The sequence below is a fragment of the Phyllostomus discolor genome, chromosome 12 (assembly GCF_004126475.2).
Source record: "Phyllostomus discolor isolate MPI-MPIP mPhyDis1 chromosome 12, mPhyDis1.pri.v3, whole genome shotgun sequence".
NCBI lineage: Eukaryota > Metazoa > Chordata > Mammalia > Chiroptera > Phyllostomidae > Phyllostomus > Phyllostomus discolor.
The window spans coordinates 61,655,171-61,668,094 of record NC_040914.2 but is presented as its reverse complement, the minus strand read 5'-3'; the positions used below and the strand labels follow the sequence as shown (position 1 = coordinate 61,668,094).

Here is a 12,924-nt window from a genome sequence, read left to right as displayed (position 1 = left end):
AGTGTACTCCACAGGGTTCAGTCCCTGGTAATTTATGAGGCCCATGGCTCTAACGGCATTTTTTGTTGGAGGTAGTTTTTGTTGTTTTTCATATTAACGCTTCTACTTTCCTCTTTTTAAAAAAGTGATTTCCTTAAGCCTTTATAGCTAGGGGGTTTATTCCAGTGAACTTCAGTATAGCAGGTTGGTTGTTCACATTCATTCATTTAACAACATTTAGTCAATACAGAGGATGTGTGGAGCTCTGTAGTTTCTGGGGATACAGCAATGATAAAAACAGCTCTAGAGGAGCCTGCAGTCTAAGGAGAAAGATGATGTACATCAGGAAAAACTATGTAGTAAGCCTGTGTGTGAAGACCCATGTGCTGTGTGGGTTTCTAACAGCCAACTGCCCAAGATAGGGGGTTAGGAAAGGTTCCCATTAATTAAAGGATGAAGGGGCTGGGGAAGAACATTCCAGGTTGATGAAACAGCCTGTGCAAAGGCCCTGAGTCCCTGAGGAGGCCACTGGTGGAATTGAAGAAACTGGAAGAAGGCTCAGATAGCCAGAGAGCAGAAAGTAGTAAGTCAGAGCCTGATGAAGCGATGTCAGGGATTTTGGAAGGGGCCAGGACATTTGGCTACAGTCAAGATTTTAGGTTTTATCCTAAGAACAATGAGAAACTTTTTTTTTTGATAGATGACTCTAGCCCTCATATGCACAACAGATTGCAGGGATGGGGTGGCTATTTTATATGAAGCTACCGCTGTGGTCCAGAAGAGTAAGGGAAGCTTGGACTGGGGGGAGGGGGACTTGGAGAGACATAGACAGAACGGGAAAGTTTTGGAAGACAAATCATGAGTGCTCAGAAGTGGGTTAGATATGGAGTATGGTGAGGGGCACGAGGGGACTCCTGGTTTGCTGGCTTTAGCACCTGGACCAATGGCGGTGCCACTGAGATGGAGAGTACTGGACAAAGATCAGGTTTGGGGCAGGGGATGGAGGGGTGAAGAGTTTTAGGTGCCTTTGAAATGTCAAGTGTCAGATATGTGCATCTGGAAGTCAGAGTAAAGATGAGGGCTGGAGATGCACATCTGGGAGACATCTGGGTATAGGTGGGAATGGAAGCTGTGTGAATAACGTCTCCTAGGGAAGAGTAGAGTATTGGGTGAGGTGAGGAGGGAGCCTGGGACAAAGCTTGGAGGTTTGTTTAGCCAGCCAGAGGAGGATGAACCTGTAAAAGATGCTCAGAAAGACAGCTGGAGAGGTAGGATAGCCAGAAGAATGTCTTGGAAGTCAAGGGAGGGGCATGGGAGGACTGTGAATTAGGAGAGGGGGACCTAGTACCTAATGCAGCTGAGAAGGCGGAAAGTGATATGTAAGATACTGGTGACCTCAGCCAGAGATGTTTCAGTAAGTGATGGATGCAGAAGCCATACTGCAGAGGGTTGGGAGTGAGTTGGCCATGAGGACATGTAGTCCATTGGGAGGCACAACTCTCTCAAAAAGATTGGGGAAAAGAAAGGGAGGCCCAGAACAATAGCTATAGGAATCACAGGGTCCAGAAAGGAGTTTTCGATTGTCATTAATGTGAGAAGAATTGAGCATGTTTGAAAAAACAGTAGAAAGGATCTAGTAAAACCCTGGCTGGTGTGGTTCAGTGGATTGAGCACTGGCCTGCGAACCAAGGGGTCGCTGGTTCAATTCCCAGTCAGAGCGCATGCCTGGGTTGCGGGCCAAGTCCCCAGTGTGGGGCATGTGAGAGGCAACCATACACTGAGGTTTCTCTTCCTCTCTGTCTAAAAATAAATAAGTTAAAAAAAAAAAAGAAAGGATCTAGTAAAGATCAGTGGGAACAGGAGTGGGTAGGAGGGCTGGCATTAGACATTGTAGCAGGAGAGAAGTAAATAGATGCTTATAGATGCTTACCCGTGTTGGCCAGAAGGTAAAAGGAAGGTAGGTGAGTACCTTTGGGTGGCTTCTATTTTCTCCGTGAACAGAAGGAAAGAAAACCTGCTGAGAAAGAGAAGGTGGGAGGTCTGGGGTTTGAGGAGAGTAAAGATGGGCTGAAATTCCAAGTGAACCAAAAGTGAGCAGTTAGGGGCAAACCTGGTGAAGATTGGCAACCTCTCCAAATGTATAGAGGTACCAATTTGCCTTGGCTTTTTCTCCCCAATACTCAGCTCTTTAGGTGCAGGGAGATGACAGGATTCACCCAGGTGACTGCTAGGAAGACAGAGCAGCAAGGGGATCCGAAGGTTTGGTGAGTGTGGAATTGGAGCCAGGTAAGGTTGGAAGCGCATAGGAAGAAAGTAAGAGTCGGTGTACTATTGAGGACCCAAAAGGCTGAAGGATGGTCACAGTGGGAGCACGCTGGAGAGGCATGCTTCAGATACTGATTTTGGAAATGGTTGTTTCAGCAATAATGCAGTCCAAGGGGCGACCATCAGAGCAGGAAGATGGTGAGATAACATGATGGGGCCATCATGGCATATGGGGAGGTCAAGATCCAAAAGGCCCAAGTGCTGAGCATCTCTGCAGACTGAGTCAGGAGGACCCGAATGGCAGGACAAGGCCTCTGATGAGTCTGGGTGAGATGGGGAGACACACACCCTGCAAGTCGTGGCTTCCCAGCTTCTACCCTGAACATTCTGCTCTTTTAGATACTGACAGAGCTGAGTGGGGAAGCTGTTGTTTGCTGTTTTGGTCCCGGCATAGTCACTGTCCTTTTGCCTTGCTGAGGAGACAGGGCCTGGTCTTTTCCGGGGGCCTGGCACACACACTTAATATCTGCTGGGAGAATTAATAATTAACTTATTCAGAATTAATAAATGAGCAAATGAAAGAGAGGGACTCCACCTGGTGGATGTGAGGCAGAGAACTTTTGAATATATTAACCCCACACATTAGATGCGCTGTGTAAGTTGAAAGATGGAATACAAATGAAAAAATCCCTACAGTTAGAAGAGGGCTATATTAGTTTGCTAGGGTTGCCATAACAAAATAGCACAAACAAGGTTGCTTGAAACAATAGAAATGGATTTTCTCCCAGCTCTTTTCCCTGGCTTGCACGTGGCCATGCTTTTGCTGTGTCTTCTCAGGGTCTCTGCTCTATGTGTACGCACCCTGGTCGGTATCTGTACCCAAATTTCCTCTTCTTACAAGGACACCAGTCAGATTGAATTAGGGCCCATCCTGATGGACCCGTTTCAACGGAACCAGCTCTTTAAAGGCCCTAGCTCCAAATACAGACTCATTCTGAGGTGCTGTGGGGTAGGGCTCAACATACAAATTTTGGCAGTTCACAATTCAGACCCTAACAAGTGCTGGGTTTGCAATCCACTGGCTGTGGGCATCTTCTTTGTTCTGCCTCCACAACTTTCTTGCACCTCTCACTTCGCTTCTGTCTTTCACAAGCCTGCCCTCCAGACATGAGCCTTCTTGTAGAGGAACAGTTGTCCTGAGCTGTTGCTGCTGTTGCTGCGGCTGACAGGAAATGGGATTTCCTCCCCTCTCACTTAGTCATGGTTGACATTCTCCTTGGAAATCCTGGAAACGGACTCTGAGAAACCTCTCAGTTCTGCAGTGGCAGTGACACTGGTGGGGATAGGGGAGTAAGTTGAGGAGGAAAGGGGGAATAAAGGCACTAAACTTATTTGTGGGCTGGCACATGGGGCGTGTTTAGGCTTGATGATTCTGAATCAGATCAGTACCTTTAAGTTGTAACTTTCTCAGGAGAGCAGAAACCAGATTCTCAGCTCCCACACTTTAGGTAGAAAGTCATTGACTTGCAAATGCACCGTTCCATTTGCTCTTTCTTGCACAGCACTTTTCTGGACTGGGTTCTGATGCTGAGAAGGCGGCACTTGTTAACCCAAGCTCAGGCCAGTGAGTCAACTCTGCTTAGCTAATACAACTTAGTAAAGTCAGACTTATACAGACTCCAGCATTCTAGGGCTCGGGCCAAGGAATGGACTCCTAATAATTTGTTGAGGAACACCTAGAATGGGGGCCAAGAGCAGTGTGGAGAACAAAAACCAGGTTTAGGTGAGTAACATTTTGGAGAGGTAGGGCCAGGGCAAATTATGCTAAGAAATACAATCACATCAAGTGAGTGACAGACATTCAAATAAATGGAGAACTGATGACTCCTAATACGATTCCTGAGAAACCATCTCCCCTCTTACTCCTTTGTGTGACTCAAAGTATGAAAAAAGCTCAGACTGATCCAGTGAGGAAGCTCCCATCACACAGATGGAACAAGAACCAAAACTAAGTTTTTAGTAAGAGTTTGGATTTGCCCTGAATGTGCTTAAAAATAGCACCAGAAGGGACTGATGAGACATGACAACCAAGCACAATGTGGTACTGGATGGGGTCTCCTGCAAGAAAGGAAAACATCGTTGGGACAGTGGGTACTATCCGAACGGGGTCTGTGGACGGGGTGGTAGCGCTGTACAGTGTCGGTTTCCTAACTGGGAGGGCTGGCTGCTGGCAACGCAGGAGAGTGTCCTTGTGTTTGGGAGGTACACACTAGGGAATTTAAGGCTGATAGAGCATCATGTCAGGGGGAAAAAAAAAAGATGGAGCAAATGTGGTAAAATGTTAACAACTGGAAATTTGGGTAAAGGTGATGTAGGCGTTCTTTGTACTGTTTTTAAAACTCTCTGGTAGATTTGGGACTATTTTAACATTTAAAAAATTGAAAAACTACATGTCTAAAAGCAATTTTTTATTTACAGTATAAAGATTACAAAGGTATATATTTATTTATATATATAATACCCTTAAGTTACAAACTTTCATTGTAATATACAATGCTATACGTTGAGGCGCAACTCAAGGGAAAGTGTTGTCTATGCATTTGTATTTATAGAGCACACATACATAAAGCTTTCTCCTTTGTTTAACCAAGAACACAAATACTGCCCTGTTTTATGCCATAGGTGTTGATTTGGTAGTCTGGTGATGCCAGGTTTGAAACTTAAATTTTAAACAACACTTAAGAAGAAGTCTCGTTTAAATACAGTTCTAAAAAGAAGAAAAAACACCCTCAGAATATCACATACTTTTAATTCTTTGTAGAAGTATTATTCTAGCTTTCTAAGTCTTAACACTTAACGAAAATGAAAGTAGTGTGGGCCATAATACAAACGAGTGAGTATAATCAGAGTTTGCACAGATTAGCCAAAACAGGTCTTCACAGGTAGTAGTTTCTTCTAAAAGACCTTGGTCTGATGCCAAAAGGGGAACAATTCTTTGGGTACCAAGGTCTTATCACACTGAACCATCCAACAGATTGTAAACATAACACTGGAGTCCTATACTGCAGGAAAAGAAAAGATGAAACTGGATCTTACAGTAAGGGTAGATTTACTATACATTGTGAAGAGTATCATCATGATTGAGAATTGTGCCAAACCCAAAACTCAGTTTTAATAATTCCCTCTCCCCCCAATTCTCCTAACTGACAAAACAGAGGCGAAAACAATGTAACTGACATGCACTCTGAGCAGGACTGAGACAGGAGAAAAGCACCTCTTCCAACCTAGGAGGAACAGACACTTACATGACAATACTTATGTGCTGGTTCCAATAATATATAATCATTAGCACCTGATTGTCAAAGGGCAGGAGAGACAATGACACTGGAGGTGTGACCGAATTTGCGTGTGCACAACTCCAGGACACTTGACAACAAAGGGGAAGGAACCCATGAGAGTATGTTCCCTCTGCCGTTCCAGTCACAGAGTTCAGCTACTTTCTGAGCATGATGAAGGATGTTACCCAAAAGGCTGACCCTAGTGATAAAAGGAAAGCAGCTGGACAGGAAAGGACTGTTACTATATAAAAAATATGGAAATATTCAATCTCTCATTTTCTTTTAAGTGCCTTTTTACTAAGTTTGAATGCCAGTGTCTAGAATAAGTGGGATTGTACTAAGTTTTAAATATCATTTTGATTCATTAAGAAGAAATACTCTGTCTACCATGCGTAAGGACTTACAGCAGATGAGATCTTTAAAGGGTGTAAGTGTGAAAATGAGTGGGCCAGCACAATTTAGAAATAGGTGGGTTAGTTTTGCTCATTATCATTAAAAGAAGCATTTCTTTAAAAACTTTCCCATTGGTCTACTTTGGGCAATAGAAAACTGTTGTTGTGATTTATCTCCCTCAGGATATTCTACAGTGTTCTCCTCCCCAAACTGAAGTCTTCATTTTGCATTTAAAAAATTATGCACAATGAAAAGACCAGCCTACTTAAATGTGCTTGGAATTCTTTCGTGCTGGCATGGCCCAGAGACCGGGTGTCCTTTTAAACACCATACAGTTTGCTGGATGAGCAGAACTTCTGACGTACTTTCGTGAAGTGGTTATGTACTTAACCTTGGACAGACAGGTGGCATGGCATGACTGGGAAGTGATGGGTTATGTGCTACTTGAGGCCAGGAACTTTCTTGCGGACCCTTCAGAGTGCCTGTGAAGAACTGTAAATGCTTACTAGATGAAAGACTACAGAAATTAATATATCGTTAATTAGCTCTGCAATTTCAAAATTTCTCCAAGCCTCTGAAGAACCTTTAGTCTGTGCATATGAGACTTCCATCACTTTGGAAGAGGTGACAGAACACCCAGGGTCAGGGTGTGCATGTGACTGGGATGAAGACGGACACAAAAACTAAAGAAGCATTTGTGTCAACGGCACGGAGGTGACGATCACTGCAAAACTGAGTGAGGTACGTGGAGGACTCAGAAGTTAGAAATCCATCAGGTCGCCTAATCTGAACCTTCAGGAATAGGCAAAAGTAGGTTTGCAGTTATAAGTACACAAAATGGAGCTTATTCTTGTATTATTTCTTGATTATTGAATTATTTTCCATATGAACAACTGTAAACCTACTTTTGTCCACCCCTGTATAACAAAGCATTGACGATTTCTCTACTATAGCCTTTTAGTTCCAACCAGTCTATTTTGGGGCAATTCAAGGGTTACAGTTCATACGGTAGGTTTTTGTTGAATATAACTAAATGTTCATCGGAGAACAAGCAGTCATTTGCAAATAGCATATTTATGCATTTTATCAAATGCAGATTCACTCTGAAAAGCAGAATAGGCTTTGGTTCAGTCACCTGAAGTAGAAAGGAAGAGTAAGTGGCAAGAGATTAAGTTCAAGTATGTCAGTTTTGAAATAATAGAAGAAATCTTGTTAAAATATTTTTTCTAGTTAATATACAGCAATAATTCTTCCAGTTGGCAGTTTAACTAGTGTCAGAAAGAGACAAGGAAACATGTGCTGTATGTGCACACTTACTGTCCCTTACCTTAACCTGAAACTCGATCCATTTACAGGATGAACCTGAATCACCTATCTGCCAGATGTTTTAGTTTTTTTTAGAGAAAGGGTTTCAAATCAGCCACTTAAGCAGTCTACTACTAGTGTAAAATAAATTTCACTTAGTATCATTACACCATAGGAATAGCTATATTGCTCAAGATAACAGAATCCTGATATAAAGCATAATTGTTTAAACTATCATCAAACATTTATCGAGTGTCTATATACTCAGCAAAGTGAAAGATGTAGCTTAAAAAGGGAGGAGGAAGGGGGAAGACTGCTGCGGTTGGTTTTTAAAGAAAGTATATAAAAAGTCAGAATTATTCTAGATTTCCAAGCAACTGAAATCGGGACACAGAGAATGGTAGCAGATGGCAGATTCCTTTGTTTTCGTCTTCAGGAGCCACTGTAATGATTCCAACGGAATGAAATTTCTAAACTCAAGATAGAATATAGTATCACCTGCCCCATAATATGCCTGATACAGATACATAAACAGGATATGACTATAGTTCAATTCAACTGAAAAGTTGAAGCATCCCACAGTTAAACAAGTCTCTTTTCTTACACGGATAGTCAGATCAGACCAAACAACGTTTTGAGACCAAAGAGATCTGGCATTTTACTTCTTTGTTAGGGATTGAAGAAACCCGACCTTTGGCTTTCTAACCAGCCATTTCATTCGTGGTGTCAGTGGATGGCAGAAACATGGAAATGTACGCTGGATATTTGGATGGTTTAAATATTATGTACAATCAATAGCTTATAACCAGTAAAAACAATAACATAATTTAGCGTAAGTGTCCAAGATAAGATACAAAAAAGCAGAGAAAGTGCTTAAGTCTACAGGTCTTCCCTGAAAGCTTCAAAAATGTTTCATTCTTTAAGTAGGTAGGGCTTTTAAAAGAAATTGCATAGCAGCTTATAAGATAATTTGCATTTAAAAATATGGAGATTCTTCCATGTTATTGAAAACATACAAATATATCCACATGCATATAAATTAAATAAGAAGACCTGGAGATTCTCTCACACACACACAAAAATCCATCATAACCTTTTCTCAAGAGTTATGGTCACACTTTTGTCCATCAAAACAACTTACAGTAAGGGAGAAATGTAATCTTATCCAGATTCCACACAGTTTCAAGAAAAAAATTTTGGTTTATTAGCTAAGTGCATTTAATCAGCTGAAAAAAAGCTTTGTTACCATTCTGCTTAGGAGGATAAGAGAAATCAGTAACAACTTTAATCATTTGTTGGTTAGAGGTTTTTCCACTTACAAAAATATAAGAAATAAATAATTCAATCTCTCCTCCTATGCAATAATTTTTCAATAACAAGGTCTGTGAGATTATAGATGATAAAAACAGGCACGATCGGACTTTACCTAGCCCAAAAAGTGCTAACTGAAATGGCTTTAAAATAGGTGGATGACATTTAAAGTAGTATTTTTGATGGCCTGTACATGTCCCAATATTTAACCTGAAACTCTCTCTACTAGGTAGGTGAGTTTACAGTTACAAATATCTAATAAATAGTGTATAAACATAAAGTATTTCTTCATATAAAATATTAGATATTAATTTCCAGGTAAGGTTCATTTGATGACTTCAGGAAAGGGCTTACCTTTTTCAGAGAAGCAGTCACTGAGCCTTTGCTTTTACAGGCATCTGTGTGGAATAGGGAGAAGATGTCTAAGCCCAGGTCTCGGGGGCACAGGAAGTGGTCCACTGGAATGAGGGGACACTATTCTGCAATTCCTTTACATTCTACACATGGAAGCCCACAACACTCTAAGCCATTTTCCTAATCAAAATAAAAAGGAAATGAAAAATCAGCTGTTCTATAAAAGATGTGAAATATCAGAAATGCCAATTAGTTATCATTTGAAAATAACGCCATATTTTGACATCTAAATACAAAGTACAAATTGACCCTTGAAGGACGTGGGGACTGGGGTGCCAACTCCCCATGCAGTAGAAAATCCACTTATTGGCTTTTGACTCCCCAAAAACTTATCTAGAGTCGTCCCTTGGCATCCACAAGGGATCGGTTTCAGGACCGCCCATGGACACCAAACTCCAGGGATGCTCACGTCCTTTATATGAAAGGGCGTAGAGCAATGGATACAGTCAGCCGTCCTTGTATGCAGATCCCGACTGTGGATCGAAAATACAGACATATTTATCAAGGCTGTCTCATTCATAAAAGGTACTTCATTTGTGGTTTGAAAATCCCACAAACACACTTAATGGAAGATCAACCTGGTCATCCATCATTGGAAAGCTGTTGATGTATGCTAAACAGGCTTAAGGGCTCTTGCTCTTGGGGGTGCTAGTGGTCACAGGAAACCTCCCATACAATTTCATTTCACACCAAGACTCGAAACCCTATTAAGTATTTAAAACCCTATGGACCTAGGGGCTATACATGATGGCTTCAGTTGGAACAAAAGGGTCTGAAATGCACACGTCTTGCCTCTCCTGCCCATGTTTTAATCACACCCTTTTTACAGATCTTTTTCATGTAACTATTGAGCAGGTGGCTCTGAAGTTCTGCACAAAAATCTTTTCAGTGGCTTAGTCTTTCACACTAACACAGAAAACCTCAACTAAATGGCTTTGCTGCCCAAGTCTGTGATTACATGATTCATCTCAGATTAATACTCTCACTGCAAAGAATGTCTAAGCTCCCTCCTCATCTGAGGGTATTATGTGTCCAAATTCTTCCAGAAATCATAGCAGGACCTTCAAGGTATTTTTTTCTTCCCTAATTTGTAAACTTAATTCCAGATGGAACCAAACTTGGGTTTATGAATTTTCAAAACATAGAAAGCTCTTGAAAGACATATTCTAGTCTAGATTTAAATTTCCAGTTTTAAATGGATGAGATCATTCATTTTTGGGACTGGTGGTGGGGGCAGAAGAGACATCTCTCCCCAGCCTCTGCCTATGGTTAACCTCACCCTACACAGGGAAGCAGTGAAGATCACGGGGTTACAATGTCTAACTAGAACTCTCTGCTCATGAGTCGGCTCTTTCGCACGCCCCACCTGTACATCAGTCTGCACTCAAACCAAATAGCTCCAGCCTCCATAGTGTTTATATCCTCTTCTGGCACTCCTGATCAATCTGGTAAATGAGAACTAATCCCAGTCCTTTCTTGAGAAAACACAGAGAGCACCCATGTCAATATTACCTTTCTTTGAGTTCTAGGGACTGTGCTAATCTTGACACTTTATATAGCTATTATACCATTTTAAAAGTTTTCAGATTCACACCTACTTCATAATTAGAAATAACAAGCCAAATGTGGTCTTCAGTACCACAAAGTAAGCAATCTTACTGCTTCGCAATCCCAGGTAGCTTGTTCCATGGTCTCATCACACTGTCCACTGTAGGACGCATTACTAAGCCACACTGAGTCTTGAGTTAGCTGCCCATTCATGCCACTCTGCTGCCACGAATGGAGAGGGCCAGGGCCAGGATCCCACATGGGTGCACAGAGCCCAAAACAGCTTGATATTTCATTTGTGCTGCAAAGCCCGCTTCTCCCACAAATTCTACTCTTAAAACAAACTTGTTCTCCAGGATTTATCTTCCTCAAAGATATCTGCCCATCAGGAAAGACACCACTAAGGAAAGCTGCCTCAAAGGCTATTCTTTAAAACTAGGATAGATGATCTCCCTGGAATGGCAGTGATATCCAGTTATTCAAATAGTGACTAATAAAGCTCCACTAACCCTAACCAAAGGCACATTTGGTAAGCAATAAAAAATGGCTTAGGCTAAAATGAGGATTTTTCTTTTAAAATAAATCTTAACCATTATCTCCTGGCTCCTACCAAAGAGAAAACCAGAAAATCCTCAAATGAGTAAAACTTTTTTTAAAGCAGTGGTTTCCAACTTGCTTTTCAACTTGGTCACCACCAAAAAGGGAGTGGAAGGCAAGGCAAATCAAATTTCAAAAGTTCTAAGACCTAAAGTTAGCACTTAGGAGTGGAAAGCTCATGACGCACTGGGATGCGATGGCCAGGGAGGGATGCAGTGAGAGCCGGGGCAGATGGAAGAACGCTTTGGTGATACAACTCGAGGACCTCCTAGGGTGGAAGGAGTGAGCAAGGGAGGACGGTAAACTCCAAAACTCCAACGCAACGGAGAGCCTAGCTGGAATGACCAAGAAGCACAGGCTGCTGCAAACTAGCACCTGGGAAAAGACAGTCATCCAAAGCTAAGTTTGAAATAAATCCTATAGGAAGAAAAGAAAGACAACTTCTTAGATATCTGACTATGTCCAAAAGGAAAAACAATGAGCCACCCTTTGTAGCAGGAGAATTAAACAGAATTACTTAGAAACCACATTAGGAAACCAGACAATAAATCAATAGCTTCACTTTGGAGCTTATCAGAGTCCTAGAAATTCTGGCCAAGGTAGCTTGTGAAAGGCAGGCTCTTCTTTAAACACGGTTACGGGTCAGCAGTGATTTGCAGGTCCTTGTCAAGGCACTGTGCTGGAGGATAGAGAAAAGAGCTTTCTTTTTGTGCTTTAAAAAATTTTTTTCTGGAGGTGGAAATATTTCTTGCGACATTCAAGGCTCTTTTCTGATTTTTTGCTGCTCATACAAGCAGTCCCATGCGAGTGACTTTGGCCGATAAGAACGTGTGCAACACAAATACAATCGGCTTCGGACAAGAGTGCAGGTCCATGGTCTGCGGAGAAAGGACATTGGTTAGCACTAGTATATGTGGATGCTTTAAAAAACAAACATGCAAAATAACCAAATTTAGACAATACTCTCCTTTTTTAAAAAAGGTTTTATTTACTTATTTTTAGAGAGGAAAGGGAGAGAGAGAAATATCAATGTGCGGTTGCTGGGGGCCATGGCCTGCAACCTAGGCATGTGCCCTGACTGGGAATCGAACCTGCAATGCCTGGTTCACAGCCCGCGCTCAATCCACTGAGCTACGCCAGCCAGGGCACCAACGCTCTACTTTTTAAAAAGAGCTAAGATAAAGAACATGCCAGAGCTATGGAAACTCTTGGGAACTGAAAGCCGCACATGAAAGTGTTCTCTGAAGTAAGGCTATTCGGTGTTGTAATTAAACATTAGCATGGGGTTCCACATCCACAATTAGGATCCACTTGGTGGTACACTGGGTCCCACCATGCCTGGAAGAACTAAAATGTAGAGGATGTAAAAGAAAGGAATATTCTATGTAGAGACCATTGATTGTAATTATACTATTTCTGAGCAGAAACCACAGTAAGCTCAGGTGAAGTGTGACCATCTCTGGTAGGATTTTTGACACCCCATGTAAGTTTGTGCTAGAATGACAACTTGACGTTAGTAAGGAGGCTGGTTTCGCTTTCCTAAGCCCAGGCCTCTAATTTGGACACCGCGCCAGAGAGCAGGAGATGTAGGGTCTGGCTGCATGAGTCAGGGGGTTCGTCAATCATTGGCACTGATACCAGAGACCAGAAACAAGACATAGCTTAATTATATCTTGTAAAGAAAAATAAAACTTTATGAAGAATGTACATTATAGAGCACTAAACTCATCACTAAACTTTATCTATATTAAATATAAAGCAGGGATTAAAATAT

General features: G+C 41.8%; 1 protein-coding gene across 1 annotated transcript in view; it reads right to left on the bottom strand.

Annotated features, from left to right (window-relative positions):
• Positions 1-4,701: 4,701 nt before the first annotated feature.
• SNTB2 (syntrophin beta 2) overlaps positions 4,702-12,924 on the bottom strand; it is an 88,515-nt gene continuing 80,292 nt past the window's right edge. Inside the window, exon 7 of the mRNA XM_028501875.2 lies at positions 4,702-12,028. Coding sequence (XP_028357676.1) covers positions 11,936-12,028 — 93 coding nt within the window. The 3' untranslated portion in view covers positions 4,702-11,935. The remainder of the gene's footprint in view (positions 12,029-12,924) is intronic.